This window comes from Amia ocellicauda, chromosome 5 (genome assembly GCF_036373705.1).
Source record: "Amia ocellicauda isolate fAmiCal2 chromosome 5, fAmiCal2.hap1, whole genome shotgun sequence".
Lineage (NCBI taxonomy): Eukaryota > Metazoa > Chordata > Actinopteri > Amiiformes > Amiidae > Amia > Amia ocellicauda.
Genome location: NC_089854.1, coordinates 29,177,834 through 29,192,190, shown reverse-complemented (window position 1 = coordinate 29,192,190; position 14,357 = coordinate 29,177,834). Strand labels below are relative to the sequence as shown.

Genomic DNA, 14,357 nt, shown 5'->3' with positions numbered 1-14,357 from the left:
GAAATTTAATTTTGGATCAAGTGGAAATAATGACAGGATTAATTTTGCATCCATGCCAGATCATATGAAATGAATATTCTAGGGTGATTTTATTTATCGGTCCATTTGCCCTTCTTCTTGGTATGCAGATAATAGCATGGCATCATTTACCCTTGTTATTGGCAAAAATATAGAAATGTTTATGATTTTCATTTTGAATCAGTGTCAGATCGTGTGAAATGTACATCTGAGTTGCATGTAAGCAAAACTGATGTTTACACAGCTAATTATTTTTCAAATGCATTATGCTTAAAGCTAATGGAGGTCTCAAGTAGCTACAAGGAAAGTATCCTGCCCCTGGATCACAAGATTTTGATTGAAATCCTAGTTCCATTCAGTCCTGTGAAAAAGGAAAAGGTAATTAAAGTGAGAAAAACAACTCCTGAATTACATTAAGGGTTTAAGGAATTTAAGGGTTAAAACATATTTTAAATGTATTCTCTTCCTGGTTTGCTCTACATTTGGTATAGCAATACAAATTCTGAAGTTATCTAATTAAAAAAATAATAATAATAATAATTTACTTTAAATGTAAATTGTCAATAAATAATTAAATGCAAGTTGTAATCACATGATGTTCCTTGTCTTTGGTAAAATAAAGTGTTTGGCTAAGTGTTGTATTTCAGTAAAAGACACAATAGTTATGAATTTCAGAAGCTGATAGCTAATATGCCTTAACAGCATGACATAATAAAGATAATTATGCAAATATGATCATCATTATGTTAATTAAAGTAAATGATAATTTCAGAAACATTTCTTCACTAATGCCTTGGTATATTAGTGGTGATTATCTTCAAGCATGGTTCAAATCCTTCTGTTTCAGTTATAACAATTGTTTGTTTTAAATGCCATATCTACCAGAATTACATCCATGCAGTGAGATGTGAGTGTGTTGTACTCAATAAGTCATTAAATAACTATAGAAGAAGTATTATAAAAATAACAATTTATTTTTACTTGGAATACAAGTTTCCTGACAGGGGATGGCTAAGACAAAATATCCCCTGGAAAGATTTATTTTGCAGAGAAAAACAGTAGATCTGTGTACCTTAAAATAAAAGTATACATTTATTTATATTGTATCTATCTTTGTGTTCCTCAAAACTCATTTAACTCCAGCTAAATCCATTAGTTCCCCTGAAATGGATGAAAGTAATGAATTTTGTGCAGTAACAACTTTTAACAAAATGTAAAGTTTTCCTGTATTTTATCATTGTGAATCAGCTGCCCGTGACATTTTTTATTAAGATTCTACATTTAATGAGAACTGTATGTTAAGTATGTAGAACACTGATACAGGAGACAGATCCTGCCAGGGCGGCAGTGGAGGAGCACAGAAATGCCAGTGGTTCACTAGCAGAGGTTCTGCCAGGTCAGTGATTTTGCTGACTTGAAGGTTTGTGTAACTGTTGCTCTGCTCTAAGGGTACCTGAGGTGTCCCTTTCTGAAGCCATTTATAAACGTTGCAAAGCAGACAAATAACATTTCTATGGTGTTGATTAAGACACTTGAGTCTCTGGGGTATGAAATATGGAAGTTAAAACATATTTAACAGGCATTATGAAACTTTCATTTCTGTTATAAATATACTTAATTTAATGCTGAGTTAGCAGATCAATTGTTTTATATGAAGGGCTGTGTGATTCAGATATCAGGAAATTACTTGGCTGTATGTGATTTATACACCAAAATTATTTAGTGGCAGCTTGTTTTTTTTATGGGTCATAACTGTTCAAGGTTGACCTGTCTTAACATGGCAGTGATGACACTCCTACTAAAAGTCATTTCTGACCTTGATCTCAATCTGGATGTGTGACAACATCCTCTTCATAATTTGTTTTTACCACAAGTTGCATTTGCTTTGCCAGAAAATTGATGTTATTTGACACCATATGAAAAAATGTTTGTAGCAAATGACAGTTCCAAATATAGGAAAGCATTATTCTGTGATGACTAGTTATCCTTTCATAGTCCTTTTATAAGCACTGTTATGAGCAGTTCACTATCCTTTTTAAGTGGTTTCATTCTTGCTGAAGTGATCTAGCATGCTTTTCAACTATTATCCTTGGGTAAGATATTAAATACTAGTCTACATTGTAAAATAAGCCAATTAAGGCTTGATTTTGCATAACACATTAGCTTTTTTGTTTTTGTTCTTGAATAATTAAGTTGATTTTATTTTATTTTGTTTGACAGATCTGGCCAAGAGCATCCAATACTAATTTTCAACTGCTTGAGTTAAGCATGTGCATTTTGTAAATATTGTATATTAATCATTACTTATTACTAAAATGTGTACCATTTACCATTTGTTTTATGTTTCTCTTTTGTGTGTTATTTTTTGTGATCGTATTTCAGATGGTGGGAACTGTGGCATTCTCTTTTCCCTTTGTCTTCTCATCTTAAAAGGTAAGATATTTATCCTACTAAACAGAATGTAACTGTAAAGCAAAAGAGTGTTAGAAATATCCTTTGAAAATGCACTATACATAAAGGTGATCTTACTAGATGATATTGTAACATGTCATCACATTAAATATTAACTCCACAATTCTAATTTTAACTTCACTCTAATCATTTTAATACAATTTGAAGAAAAACATTATTTTCATTTTCAGGTATAAATTGATTGTGGAATTAAAACTCACACAAATATCCAAAACAGGAATGCAAATATGTTTTCGTTTCTACTAACTGCAGTACATGCAATAATGTATAATTTTGTATGATGGATTTATTATTTTTTCTCTTAGTTTTGTGTATTTGAAATCTGTAATAGCTTAAAATTGCCACCACACATGAACTGGATACATATTATCCATTACTTTCAAATACTTTTTTAATCAGATATGACAAAGGGTCATTAGTCTGCTTCACCCAGTCTGACTGTGCAAGTGGATTAGATATTAAACAGAAAAGGATAATGTTCTGTGATGCAATACTCTACTACTTTTGTCACACATAGGGCAGGATTAAATCAAAAATCAAAAAAGCATTAGCGCATGTCTGCGAATGGAAATCGCGCTGCTAAACTATCGCGATATTAAATCTGACGTGATCTGCGCCGCAAAACGACCTCCTCGCAGCTCGTTTCTGGCACAACGCGAGAATAAAACACACTTTCACAGCCGCTACTACTTAGATGCTTCTCTTCTGATTTGTAAAGTAAACCCCATGATGTACAGTTGTGTAGTTTGCTGTTAGCGGCTGGTTAAAATTGTAGTTAATCGCACCCAACAGTACAGTGGGAGTGGTTACATTTTCGCTGCATTAAATCAACAAAATATCTGCGAGAAAACCCCGTGAAAATGCTCTCTTTACTATCAAGTAAATATTAATCCTCACTTGTACTCACTACAACGTTATGTATATTCAGCCTATGTCATATAAGGGGCGTGTTTCCATGCATGATACATTTGGCATTAATAGTTTAAAGTTTTACACGTAACAGAAAGGTAGGCTGTTCCTTTAATTTTAAAATGAGAAAATGCACTCGCCAGTGAGAAACAGCTGATTCCAGACGGGTATATGCAACAGAAGGCAAAGGTAATGCTGTCCAGTATCCGTTTATATTAGGTTAGCTATATATTGTTGTTAAAATATATCAGCCAGCAGTTCATGAGTTGAGCATGCAGTGTCACTCACATCCAGATACCGCCTAGAAATCCGTGAGTCTCCTTTCTTACACTGTATCTGTACCCTAGAAGCCCGTGCAGTAACGCACTCACCGCAGATTGAATGTGTATCTAATGTGTATCTAATGTGTGCATTTTGTAATCGAAGTTCAGACATATCGACTCGGACCCGCAGCTCAGACACTCAGAGCTCCGACAGTCACACCCGCCACGTCAATCAGGCAGATTGTTGCAGTGGGCGGCTTAACACTGTTTATATTAATTCGGAAGGTTAGTCACTTGTAATGTGCTCATACTATGTTATGTTCAATGAGCTAAAACTACTTAAAACATGTTTGCGCTCCACTATGACAGAAGAAAGTGTTTATGGCGGCGCACCTGTACTCTGTTGATGTTATTGATGAATTTGGCGTCACAACAGGAGACTTGCATTCACACACAAACTCCTACATATCGGCGAAACAGCTGATTTCCAATGAACAGTTGTGGCTTATTTGTAGTTGCTAGTTTCTTCCAATGATAAATGTAACCACTGAGTTTTGTAGCCGGTGCGTCAGTTTGTTTTTAATGTGCACCACTACACACAACCCAGCTAACACACAATGTTGCCACAACGTAGCAACGTAATTCAACATTGTGGCAACGTTGTGTGTTAGCTGGGAAGTGGACGCTGAATAAAATATTTACATCGATCTGTTGTTCACCCAACCATTGATCCACCCGCTAACAGAAAACGCCTCGGTAAGGGCGTCTGCCAATAATAATAATAACAACTACACAGCTGTCATCAATGGCGGCTTCAGTTTTCATGTAATTTTTCTTTTTTTTTCTTCTACACATATTTGTAACCACTACGAAGTATAGGCTTGTAGTTTTGTGTCAGCGGGGAGATTAATGCTGTGGATTTATAGCATGGCGCGCCAGATCACTGTATTTGGGCCGGATTAAATCAAAACTTTGACCCACCCGCTAATAGCAACCTACATCACAGCGCCCGCCCATCCCGGGAGCCACGCCCCCAGAACAGGCTCCTCCCCCTCGCAGCTCCTCATATTGTAGAGCTGAGCTGCGAGATTCAGTCCTGCCCATAGACTGAAACCAAATGGAAACTTCAAAACTTTGGTTATGAAAAACATCACAAGTTTCTATGCATGGGTGGTGTTTGCAAAAATATCATGATACATACATTAGTGATACATGATGTGCGGGCAAAGCAGACATATGTATCCAAATAAAGGCATTGAAAAGTACAAGAATTCATATATTTAAAATAAGAGCAATAATAGTTACTTAATTGAACCCTTAATTGAATGAATCATTTGCTTACATTTGACTTTTTAAATTGTGTAACTGGTAAAACGTTGGTTCCTTATTTATTATTTATACAATAAAATGTGCATGTACATTTTTCTTTAAAATGAGTCAAGATGTGAAGAAATGTGTGAGTATTAGTGTTGAGGGAATAGATCAGATGGTTACATATTTTATCAAAATACACAATGTTCAGATTTATTATTTTCTTATGCTATTCCATTGCTCTTGGCTGGGATTAGAGAACTGTACTAGAGAACTGTACTCTGTTGTGGCTTCATTTTTAGTAAGATGCCACTTTCTTCTAATCATAAATGTAACCTCTATAATGTACAGGTGTGTAGTTTGCTCTTAGCGGGTGGGTCAAAGTTTTGATTTTAATCCAGCCCCTTGCCAGTTCATACCACACATTTTCTATTGAAATGAGGTCTAGAGATTTTGATGGCAAATCAAGAACATGGATTTCGCCTTTCCTTTTGGTAAATATTTGAATGTGGGTTTAGGATTGTTATTCTGCTGGAATGTCCATTTGTGATGAATCTTGAGTGACAACAGCTTTTGACAGAGTTGTTTGTCATTTAATTGGCTAAAACCTCTTGCTGTCTTTTGGAATTAATCCATCCCTGTATTTTATCAAGGGTACCAGCTTCAGAGGAGGCAAACAGAACCTCTGCAGGGCTTCACAGTGTGTGTGGCATTCTATTCAATATAAGCTATTTTATATATATGAGTTATTTTGAACCTTGTATAAAGCTGGTCTAAAATGAAGAAGCTTGAATTAAAAATGTACTCCATTGAATTGAGGCCATGAAGGAAACTGCACAAAAATTGTTTATGTCAATTAGAAAGTCATAACCACTTTTATGATGAGTTTTTAAAAAGGAAAAATCTCTTCCTTACTGCAATACCAGTAACCATGGCATGTATTTGTAGAATCAGACTTGTATAACTGTCCTCACAAAACTAATGCTTGTTTACTAGCATTTCATTTGTTAACTTCAAAACAATGCCAACAATTACAGGAAAGTAAATAATAATAATAATAATAATAATAATAATAATAATAATAATAATATAATAAAACAATAGAAATATAATGGTGCAAGTCAACAACTTTTATTTTGTGCTCATAGAATTGCAGGCAATGAGATTCATATTATATGAATCTTTGGACTTCAAAGACGTATCCGCCCCTCATTCTGCACTTTTCTCCTTTAAAAAATCAAAAAGAAAGAAGCAAAACTGATTAATGACAGTACAAAAAAACATTTTTAACTGCAAAAAATATCTATGTATCTATGTTTTGTTTATAACAGGGATTCACTACATTGGTCATCCAGAACTACAGGCAGGGACTTAGTTGCTAGGTGTATTTCACTATTAAGGATTGTGCTAATCGGATTTACAAATTGATGTTGACTGATGCGTTCATCATATCCATGCCAATTGTACCTTTTCACCTGGAATGAGGTGTTAATTAATGAACAAGCAGGTATATCATCACTCTTGAACCAACACCAAGTCAAATAATTGTATTAAATCTTGATATTGAAAGGGGAATCTTAGTTATTAAAATATGACAAAGCATTTGCTTAAACATTTGATAACTTACAAAAAGTGAATTCTGATTTAAATTCCTCCCTGACCAGGGTTTATGTAGGGCAAATACATATGTTTTACTTATGTTGTGTGCTATTACACGTTTTTACTTCATAGACTTCAGTTAACGGAAAATACCTTGCCAATTTCACGGCTCTTGGCTCTGAGCTTGTTGACCTGGGATTCAGAGATGTCCGCACGCTCCTCAGCTTCCTCCAGCTCATGCTGCACCTTCCTGAACTTGGAGAGATGGGCATTGGCCTGTTCCTCCTGATGGACAAAAATATATTTTTATAATCTAATTTACTCTGTAAAATACAAGGAGTGTTTAAATACTTTTAAAATCTCTGACTTACAGCTTCCTCAGCCTGTCTCTTGTAAGCCTTCACTTTGAGTTGCAGCTTGTCAACCAGATCCTGGAGTCTGTTCACATTCTTCTTGTCCTCCTCAGACTGCAGGCAATAACAGGTTAATTCCGCACACCGTATTATTGCAGACATTGACTTTTTGTATATCAGTGTATTTATTGGTTATAATTGGTACATTACCTGGTAGGTGAGCTCCTTGACTCTTCTCTCATATTTGCGGAGACCTTTAATGGCATCGGCTCCACGTCGTTGCTCGGCTTCCAGTTCATTTTCCAGCTCATGCACCTAGAAATCAATCTGCATGTAAGTGCGGAGTTCTTTATTGTATTTCTGTAATGGTGAATCAATTCATAACAGCCAAGTTACCCTGGCCTCCAGTTTCTGGAGCTGCTTCTTTCCACCCTTCATTGCCAGCTGCTCAGCCTCATCCAAACGGTGCTGCAGGTCCTTCACTGTGACCTCCAGGTTCTTCTTCATTCTCTCCAGGTGAGAGCTTGTGTCCTGCTCCTTCTTCAGCTCCTCAGCCATCATAGCAGCCTGAAATTGTATTGTACATGTTTTAGGATTATTTAAGATTTTGGAAGTGGCATTAACGCAACTGTAGTTTATACTGGTATTCATCACCGTATTACCTAAAATAGAGTATAAATAAAATCTATTTAACTAGAGTTACATTATGATACGTTCTAGATCTTGCAGGTTGAATAATGAATGCCTTATTTAAAGGCAGTAGGAAATGCTTATACTAGTCATGTTACTCACATCAGTAATAGCTTTCTTGGCCTTTTCCTCTGCATTTCTTGCTTCTTGGACAGTGTCATCAACTTCACCTTGGAGCTGAGAGATGTCACTCTCAAGCTTCTTCTTGGTGTTGATCAGGCTGGTATTCTGAAACACAAGTAATATTTTAGCTGATAGTAATATAAATCGACATTGTACATTTTCAGCTCATTGGAGAAAAAAATCTACACATGCATTGTTTTTGATAAAGCAATAATACAGGAAACATTTATATTTAAAACATTTCTTATTAACCTGGGAGTGCAGCAGCTGCACACGCTCACTGGCATCAAGCAATTCTTGCTCTGCCACTTTGCGTGCTCTCTCTGTCTGTTCCAGGGCAGCCCTCATTTCCTCAATCTCAGCCATCATGAGGGTGTTCCTGCGCTCCACCATGGCAACCTGTTCCTTCATGTCTTCCTGTCCTCTGATAGCATCATCCAGGTGCAGTTGGGCATCCTGATTAATACAAGGGGGGAAAATCCTTTCAGAAATTGAACATGATATATACAGGTCTAACGACAGCTTACATTAAATAATGTACCTTGAGTTGTCCTTGGACGTTCCTCAGTTGTTTCTGGGCCTCAGCAGCCTGGCGGTTGGCATGGCTCAGCTGGATTTCCATCTCATTGAGATCTCCCTCCATCTTCTTCTTCACTCTCAGGGCATCATTCCTGCTCCTGATCTCAGAATCAAGAGCGCTCTGCATTTGGTCAACAATTCTCTGGTTGTTTCTCTTCATCTGCTCAATTTCCTCATCCTTCTCAGCCACCTTTCTTTCCACTTCTGATTTGACCTGGTTCAGCTCCAGCTGCACACGAAGGATCTTGGCCTCCTCATGCTCCAGTGTGGCCTGTTAATAAGATAAGCACCGACAGGTTCATTCTTAGATGGTTGAATTGTTCATGGGCCATATGTGTGTGAATAATTATTTGATCAATATCAGTTTTACTACAGGAAAAATAAATAACTTTTGGTAGTATAAGTCACATCAATAGTGTATATCGTTTTAAAAAGAATAGATTTTTTGTTCAGAGTAGAGTTTTTTTCATTTGTTACTCTTTTGAAAGTGGTGGGTTAAAATTAAAATAAAACTGTTCTTAGAAGGCAATTAGGAGATAAGGCTTAAATGGTTACCATCACAAGTTAATGACTATTGCCATCATTGATGCGAACCACTGCACCTTTTTTCCCCCTGCCTTATTTCTGCAGACCGCGCCTCCCCCACTTTGCCAGCCCATACTTGCCCCACCCACCGCTGGACCGCACTGCGTGCTGCTTTATTTGTTTGAGCCCCTGCCCCCCCACAAGGCTGTGCATGGCACTGCTCTTTCTGGTAGTTCACTAGAACCAATAAAGAGCCATTTTCTCCTGGTACTCATTATTTACTGTAAAATATCAATGCATTAATTTAGTTTAGCCTATCCCTTTTCACTTCTAAATGTTAGCACATACCTTCACTCGTGTGAAATTGGAGGCAGGTGGGGGTGAGGGTACTGGTTTCCCTTTACATGGAATCACCCACCACATCACCTCGGAGAGAACTGTAATTTTATATTTTCAAACTCTGATTTTTCAGACACCTGCTGTCAGAATATCTGAGGTGTTGTTTTCGATTAGCTGATACAGATTATTATACACTCTGTTGTAGTCCAAATGTGTAAAAAGTACTGCCAATTGTATGCCAGGTACCTCTGCCTCCTCCAGTGCAGTCTGGATTTCAGACTTTTCTGTCTCTGCTTGTTTCTTTGCTTTCTCCAGCTCATGAATGGTCTTTCCAGTCTCACCAATCTGTTCAGTGAGGTCTGAGATCTCCTCTGTCATTAAAATAAGTGGAACAGCAATTGAACACAACAACAGATCACAAATCAGAAGGGCATATAAATACATAATTTAATATGAATAGAGATCTGAATGATATAAAGTATTTTTTGTATGTGTATTATTGCAAATACAGTATTTGTTGTCATGTGTAACAGCTATTTTTTTTTATTTGATGGTTTCTAACTTACGCTGCAAGTTCTTATTCTCGCGTTTAAGAGTCTCAAGATGATCCAGAGCCTCTTCATAGGAGTTCTTCATCTTGAAAAGCTCAGTGCTTAGAGAGCGAGACTCTTTCTGAGCCGCCTCCAGCTCTGCCTGGCCCTCCTCAAACTTCTGCTTCCATTCTGCAAGGACCTGTCGTAATATGTTATTATGGCAGTAAAAGATGTAGCCAAACATGAATTTCAATTCCTCATTCCTGATAAATTATTGTTTTTGTTTTCATTGAAAACAGTGTAAATAAAATATGTAATTTAACATCTTTGTCAAATTTCCTAAATTATTAAATACATATTTAATCAATTTTATTGTATTCGACTACGTACCTTGTCAAAGTTCCTCTGTTTCTTATCAAGGGCAGCTGCTTGAGCGTTTGCTCTCTCCACATCAATCATGAGGTCTTCCACCTCACCCTGCAGCCTCTGCTTGGTCTTTTCCAGTGAGGCACACTTGGAGTTCACAGCCTCAATTTGTTCCTCAGCGTCTTGCAGGCGCTGGGCAAGCTTTTTCCTGTGGGAAGATAGGATGATTAGAACAGACATTAACTTAACATAACAGAACTTAACTTAATGTTTATGTAGCTAAATCCTCAACACTGTTAAGTCAACTGCGAGAACTAACTTGGCCTCCTCAAGCTCCTCAGTGCGCTGGATGGCGTCAGTTTCGTATTTTGTTCTCCACTGAGCCACTTCACTGTTGGCCTTGGACATTCCACGCTGAAGTTCAGCCTTGGCCTCCTGCTCCTCCTCATATTGCTCCCTGAGCAGGTCACAGTCATGGCGGGCTGATTGTAAAGCATGAGCCAGAGCACTCTTGGCCTGAAGGGAAAATTAACATATGGAGAAATAAATAATATATATATACACTCACCTAAAGGATTATTAATACTACTACTAATACTGTGTTTGACCCCCTTTCGCCTTCAGAACTGCCTTAATTCTACGTGGCATTGATTCAACAAGGTGCTGAAAGCATTCTTTAGAAATGTTGGCCCATATTGATAGGATAGCATCTTGCAGTTGATGGAGATTTGTGGGATGCACATCCAGGGCACGAAGCTCCCGTTCCACCACATCCCAAAGATGCTCTATTGGGTTTAGATCTGGTGACTGTGGGGGCCAGTTTAGTACAGTGAACTCATTGTCATGTTCAAGAAACCAATTTGAAATGATTCGACCTTTGTGACATGGTGCATTATCCTGCTGGAATTAGCCATCAGAGGATGGGTACATGGTGGTAATAAAGGGAAGGACATGGTCAGAAACAATGCTCAGGTAGGCCGTGGCATTTAAACGATGCCCAATTGGCACTAAGGGGCCTAAAGTGTGCCAAGAAAACATCCCCCACACCATTACACCACCACCACCAGCCTGCACAGTGGTAACAAGGCATGATGGATCCATGTTCTCATTCTGTTTACGCCAAATTCTGACTCTACCATCTGAATGTCTCAACAGAAATCGAGACTCATCAGACCAGGCAACATTTTTCCAGTCTTCAACTGTCCAATTTTGGTGAGCTTGTGCAAATTGTAGCCTCTTTTTCCTATTTGTAGTGGAGATGAGTGGTACCTGGTGGGGTCTTCTGCTGTTGTAGCCCATCCGCCTCAAGGTTGTACGTGTTGTGGCTTCACAAATGCTTTGCTGCATACCTCGGTTGTAACGAGTGGTTATTTCAGTCAAAGTTGCTCTTCTATCAGCTTGAATCAGTCGGCCCATTCTCCTCTGACCTCTAGCATCAACAAGGCATTTTCGCCCACAGGACTGCCGCATACTGGATGTTTTTCCCTTTTCACACCATTCTTTGTAAACCCTAGAAATGGTTGTGCGTGAAAATCCCAGTAACTGAGCAGATTGTGAAATACTCAGACCGGCCCGTCTGGCACCAACAACCATGCCACGCTCAAAATTGCTTAAATCACCTTTCTTTCCCATTCAGACATTCAGTTTGGAGTTCAGGAGATTGTCTTGACCAGGACCACACCCCTAAATGCATTGAAGCAACTGCCATGTGATTGGTTGGTTAGATAATTGCATTAATGAGAAATTGAACAGGTGTTCCTAATAATCCTTTAGGTGAGTGTGTGTATATACACTCACCTAAAGTATTATTAGGAACACCATACTAATACTGTGTTTGACCCCCTTTTGCCTTCAGAACTGCCTTAATTCTACGTGGCATTGATTCAACAAGGTGCTGAAAGCATTCTTTAGAAATGTTGGCCCATATTGATAGGATAGCATCTTGCAGTTGATGAAGATTTGTGGGATGCACATCCAGGGCACGAAGCTCCCGTTCCACCACATCCCAAAGATGCTCTATTGGGTTGAGATCTGGTGACTGTGGGGGCCAGTTTAGTACAGTGAACTCATTGTCATGTTCAAGAAACCAATTTGAAATGATTCAACCTTTGTGACATGGTGCATTATCCTGCTGGAAGTAGCCATCAGAGGATGGGTACATGGTGGTCATAAAGGGATGGACATGGTCAGAAACAATGCTCAGGTAGGCCGTGGCATTTAAACGATGCCCAATTGGCACTAAGGGGCCTAAAGTGTGCCAAGAAAACATCCCCCACACCATTACACCACCACCACCAGCCTGCACAGTGGTAACAAGGCATGATGGATCCATGTTCTCATTCTGTTTACGCCAAATTCTGACTCTACCATCTGAATGTCTCAACAGAAATCGAGACTCATCAGACCAGGCAACATTTTTCCAGTCTTCAACTGTCCAATTTTGGTGAGCTTATGCAAATTGTAGCCTCTTTTTCCTATTTGTAGTGGAGATGAGTGGTACACGGTGGGGTCTTCTGCTGTTGTAGCCCATCCGCCTCAAGGTTGTACGTGTTGTGGCTTCACAAATGCTTTGCTGCATACCTCGGTTGTAACGAGTGGTTATTTCAGTCAAAGTTGCTCTTCTATCGGCTTGAATCAGTTGGCCCATTCTCCTCTGACCTCTAGCATCAACAAGGCATTTTCACCCACAGGACTGCCTCATACTGGATGTTTTTCCCTTTTCACACCATTCTTTGTAAACCCTAGAAATGGTTGTGCGTGAAAATCCCAGTAACTGAGCCAATTGTGAAATACTCAGACCGGCCCGTCTGGCACCAACAACCATGCCACGCTCAAAATTGGTTAAATCACCTTTCTTTCCCATTCAGACATTCAGTTTGGAGTTCAGGAGATTGTCTTGACCAGGACCACACCCCTAAATGCATTGAAGCAACTGCCATGTGATTAGTTGGTTAGATAATTGCATTAATGAGAAATTGAACAGGTGTTCCTAATAATCCTTTAGGTGAGTGTATATATATATATATATATATATATACATTATATATAATTTTACTTATATAGGCTATAATGAGTATAATACTGGCGTCCCGTCCTGGGTATGTTCCTGCCTTATTCCCTATACCTGCCGGGATCGGCTCTGGCTTCCCCACGACCCTCACCAGGATAAGCAGTTTCGACGATGTATGGATGGATGGATGGATGAGTGTAATATTTTACTAATGGAGGCAAGTTTCAAAAGGATACATTACCTTGGTTTCTTCTTCCATATGCCTCTTCAGCTCCTCAATTTGTTGAGTGTAGGCCTGCTTTCCTCTTGTCAGTTGGGATACCATAGCTTCTTTCTCTTCCAGCTGGCGTGCAAATTCACCTAATGAACAAATAATACTGATATTAATGACTTTTGCTTACAATAGCAATAAAAAAGTAAATCAATACAACTTAGTATTTGATTGACATACCATTCTCTGTTTGTAGTCTTGCTTTTTGTGTATTGATGTCATTCATCTGGCGCAAAGTCTCATCACTTTTAGCCTTGAGTTCACTGAGTTGGTCCTCCAGAGTACGACACATCTTCTCTAGATTTGCCTGTCGTTTGAGATTATAATCAATATTCTTGAAACAATTAGAATGTATATTTATGGTTATATTTGGACCTGACTGGGTCATTCTTTACCTTAGACTTGGCTACAGACTCCATGTTGCTGGAGAGGTCGTCGATTTCCATTTTGTATTCACTCTTCTCCTTCTCCAGCTTCTGCTTGACCCGCTGAAGGTTGTCAATCTGTTCTCCTAATTCTGCCACGCTGTCGGCCTGCTTCTTGCGGAGGGCAGCAGCGGTGGCCTCGTGCTGCAGAGTCGACTCTTCAAGGTCACGGCGGAGCTTCTGGAACTCAGCTTCACGTTTCTTGTTCATCTCAATCTGAGCAGAAGTGGCACCACCAGCTTCTTCAAGCCTTTCACTGATCTCCTCAAGTTCCCTGGAGAGATCAGCCCTCTGCTTCTCAGTCTTTGCACGAGAAGCACGTTCAGCCTCAATTTCTTCTTCCAGTTCCTCAATTCGAGCCTAGAGTAAGGAAAAGTGTGAATAGATAGGTTGAAACAAGTGATAATAATCAAAGAAATGTCAATTTAAATATTTAAATTTGAAATGCATGCCTGGAGCTCCTTAATCTTCTTCTGCAGCTGAGCACCCAGAGCTTGTTCATCTTCAATCTTGCTGAGAAGCTGGCTAGATTCAAAGTCCTTCCTGTGATGTGCCAAATATATTTGAAATA

At 38.7% G+C, this 14,357-nt stretch overlaps 2 protein-coding genes across 2 annotated transcripts in view; both read right to left on the bottom strand.

The window, feature by feature from the left end:
* Window positions 1-6,149: 6,149 nt before the first annotated feature.
* The window catches only part of LOC136749996 (myosin heavy chain, fast skeletal muscle-like), a 35,698-nt gene continuing 27,490 nt past the window's right edge, over window positions 6,150-14,357 (bottom strand). The window contains exons 34-40 of the mRNA XM_066704696.1: window positions 7,991-8,137; window positions 7,718-7,843; window positions 7,322-7,492; window positions 7,136-7,240; window positions 6,944-7,039; window positions 6,726-6,857; window positions 6,150-6,200 (exon numbers count right to left, since the gene is read on the bottom strand). Coding sequence (XP_066560793.1) covers window positions 6,183-6,200; window positions 6,726-6,857; window positions 6,944-7,039; window positions 7,136-7,240; window positions 7,322-7,492; window positions 7,718-7,843; window positions 7,991-8,137 — 795 coding nt within the window. The 3' untranslated portion in view covers window positions 6,150-6,182. The remainder of the gene's footprint in view (window positions 6,201-6,725; window positions 6,858-6,943; window positions 7,040-7,135; window positions 7,241-7,321; window positions 7,493-7,717; window positions 7,844-7,990; window positions 8,138-14,357) is intronic.
* On the bottom strand, window positions 8,262-14,288 carry LOC136750484 (myosin heavy chain, fast skeletal muscle-like). Its single transcript, XM_066705645.1, has 9 exons — window positions 14,274-14,288; window positions 13,757-14,146; window positions 13,542-13,668; window positions 13,332-13,450; window positions 10,400-10,596; window positions 10,105-10,288; window positions 9,748-9,913; window positions 9,428-9,552; window positions 8,262-8,588 (listed from the first exon to the last, which is right to left on the bottom strand). Exons 1-9 carry the CDS (start codon window positions 14,286-14,288, stop codon window positions 8,262-8,264), a joined length of 1,650 nt encoding a protein of 549 aa, XP_066561742.1.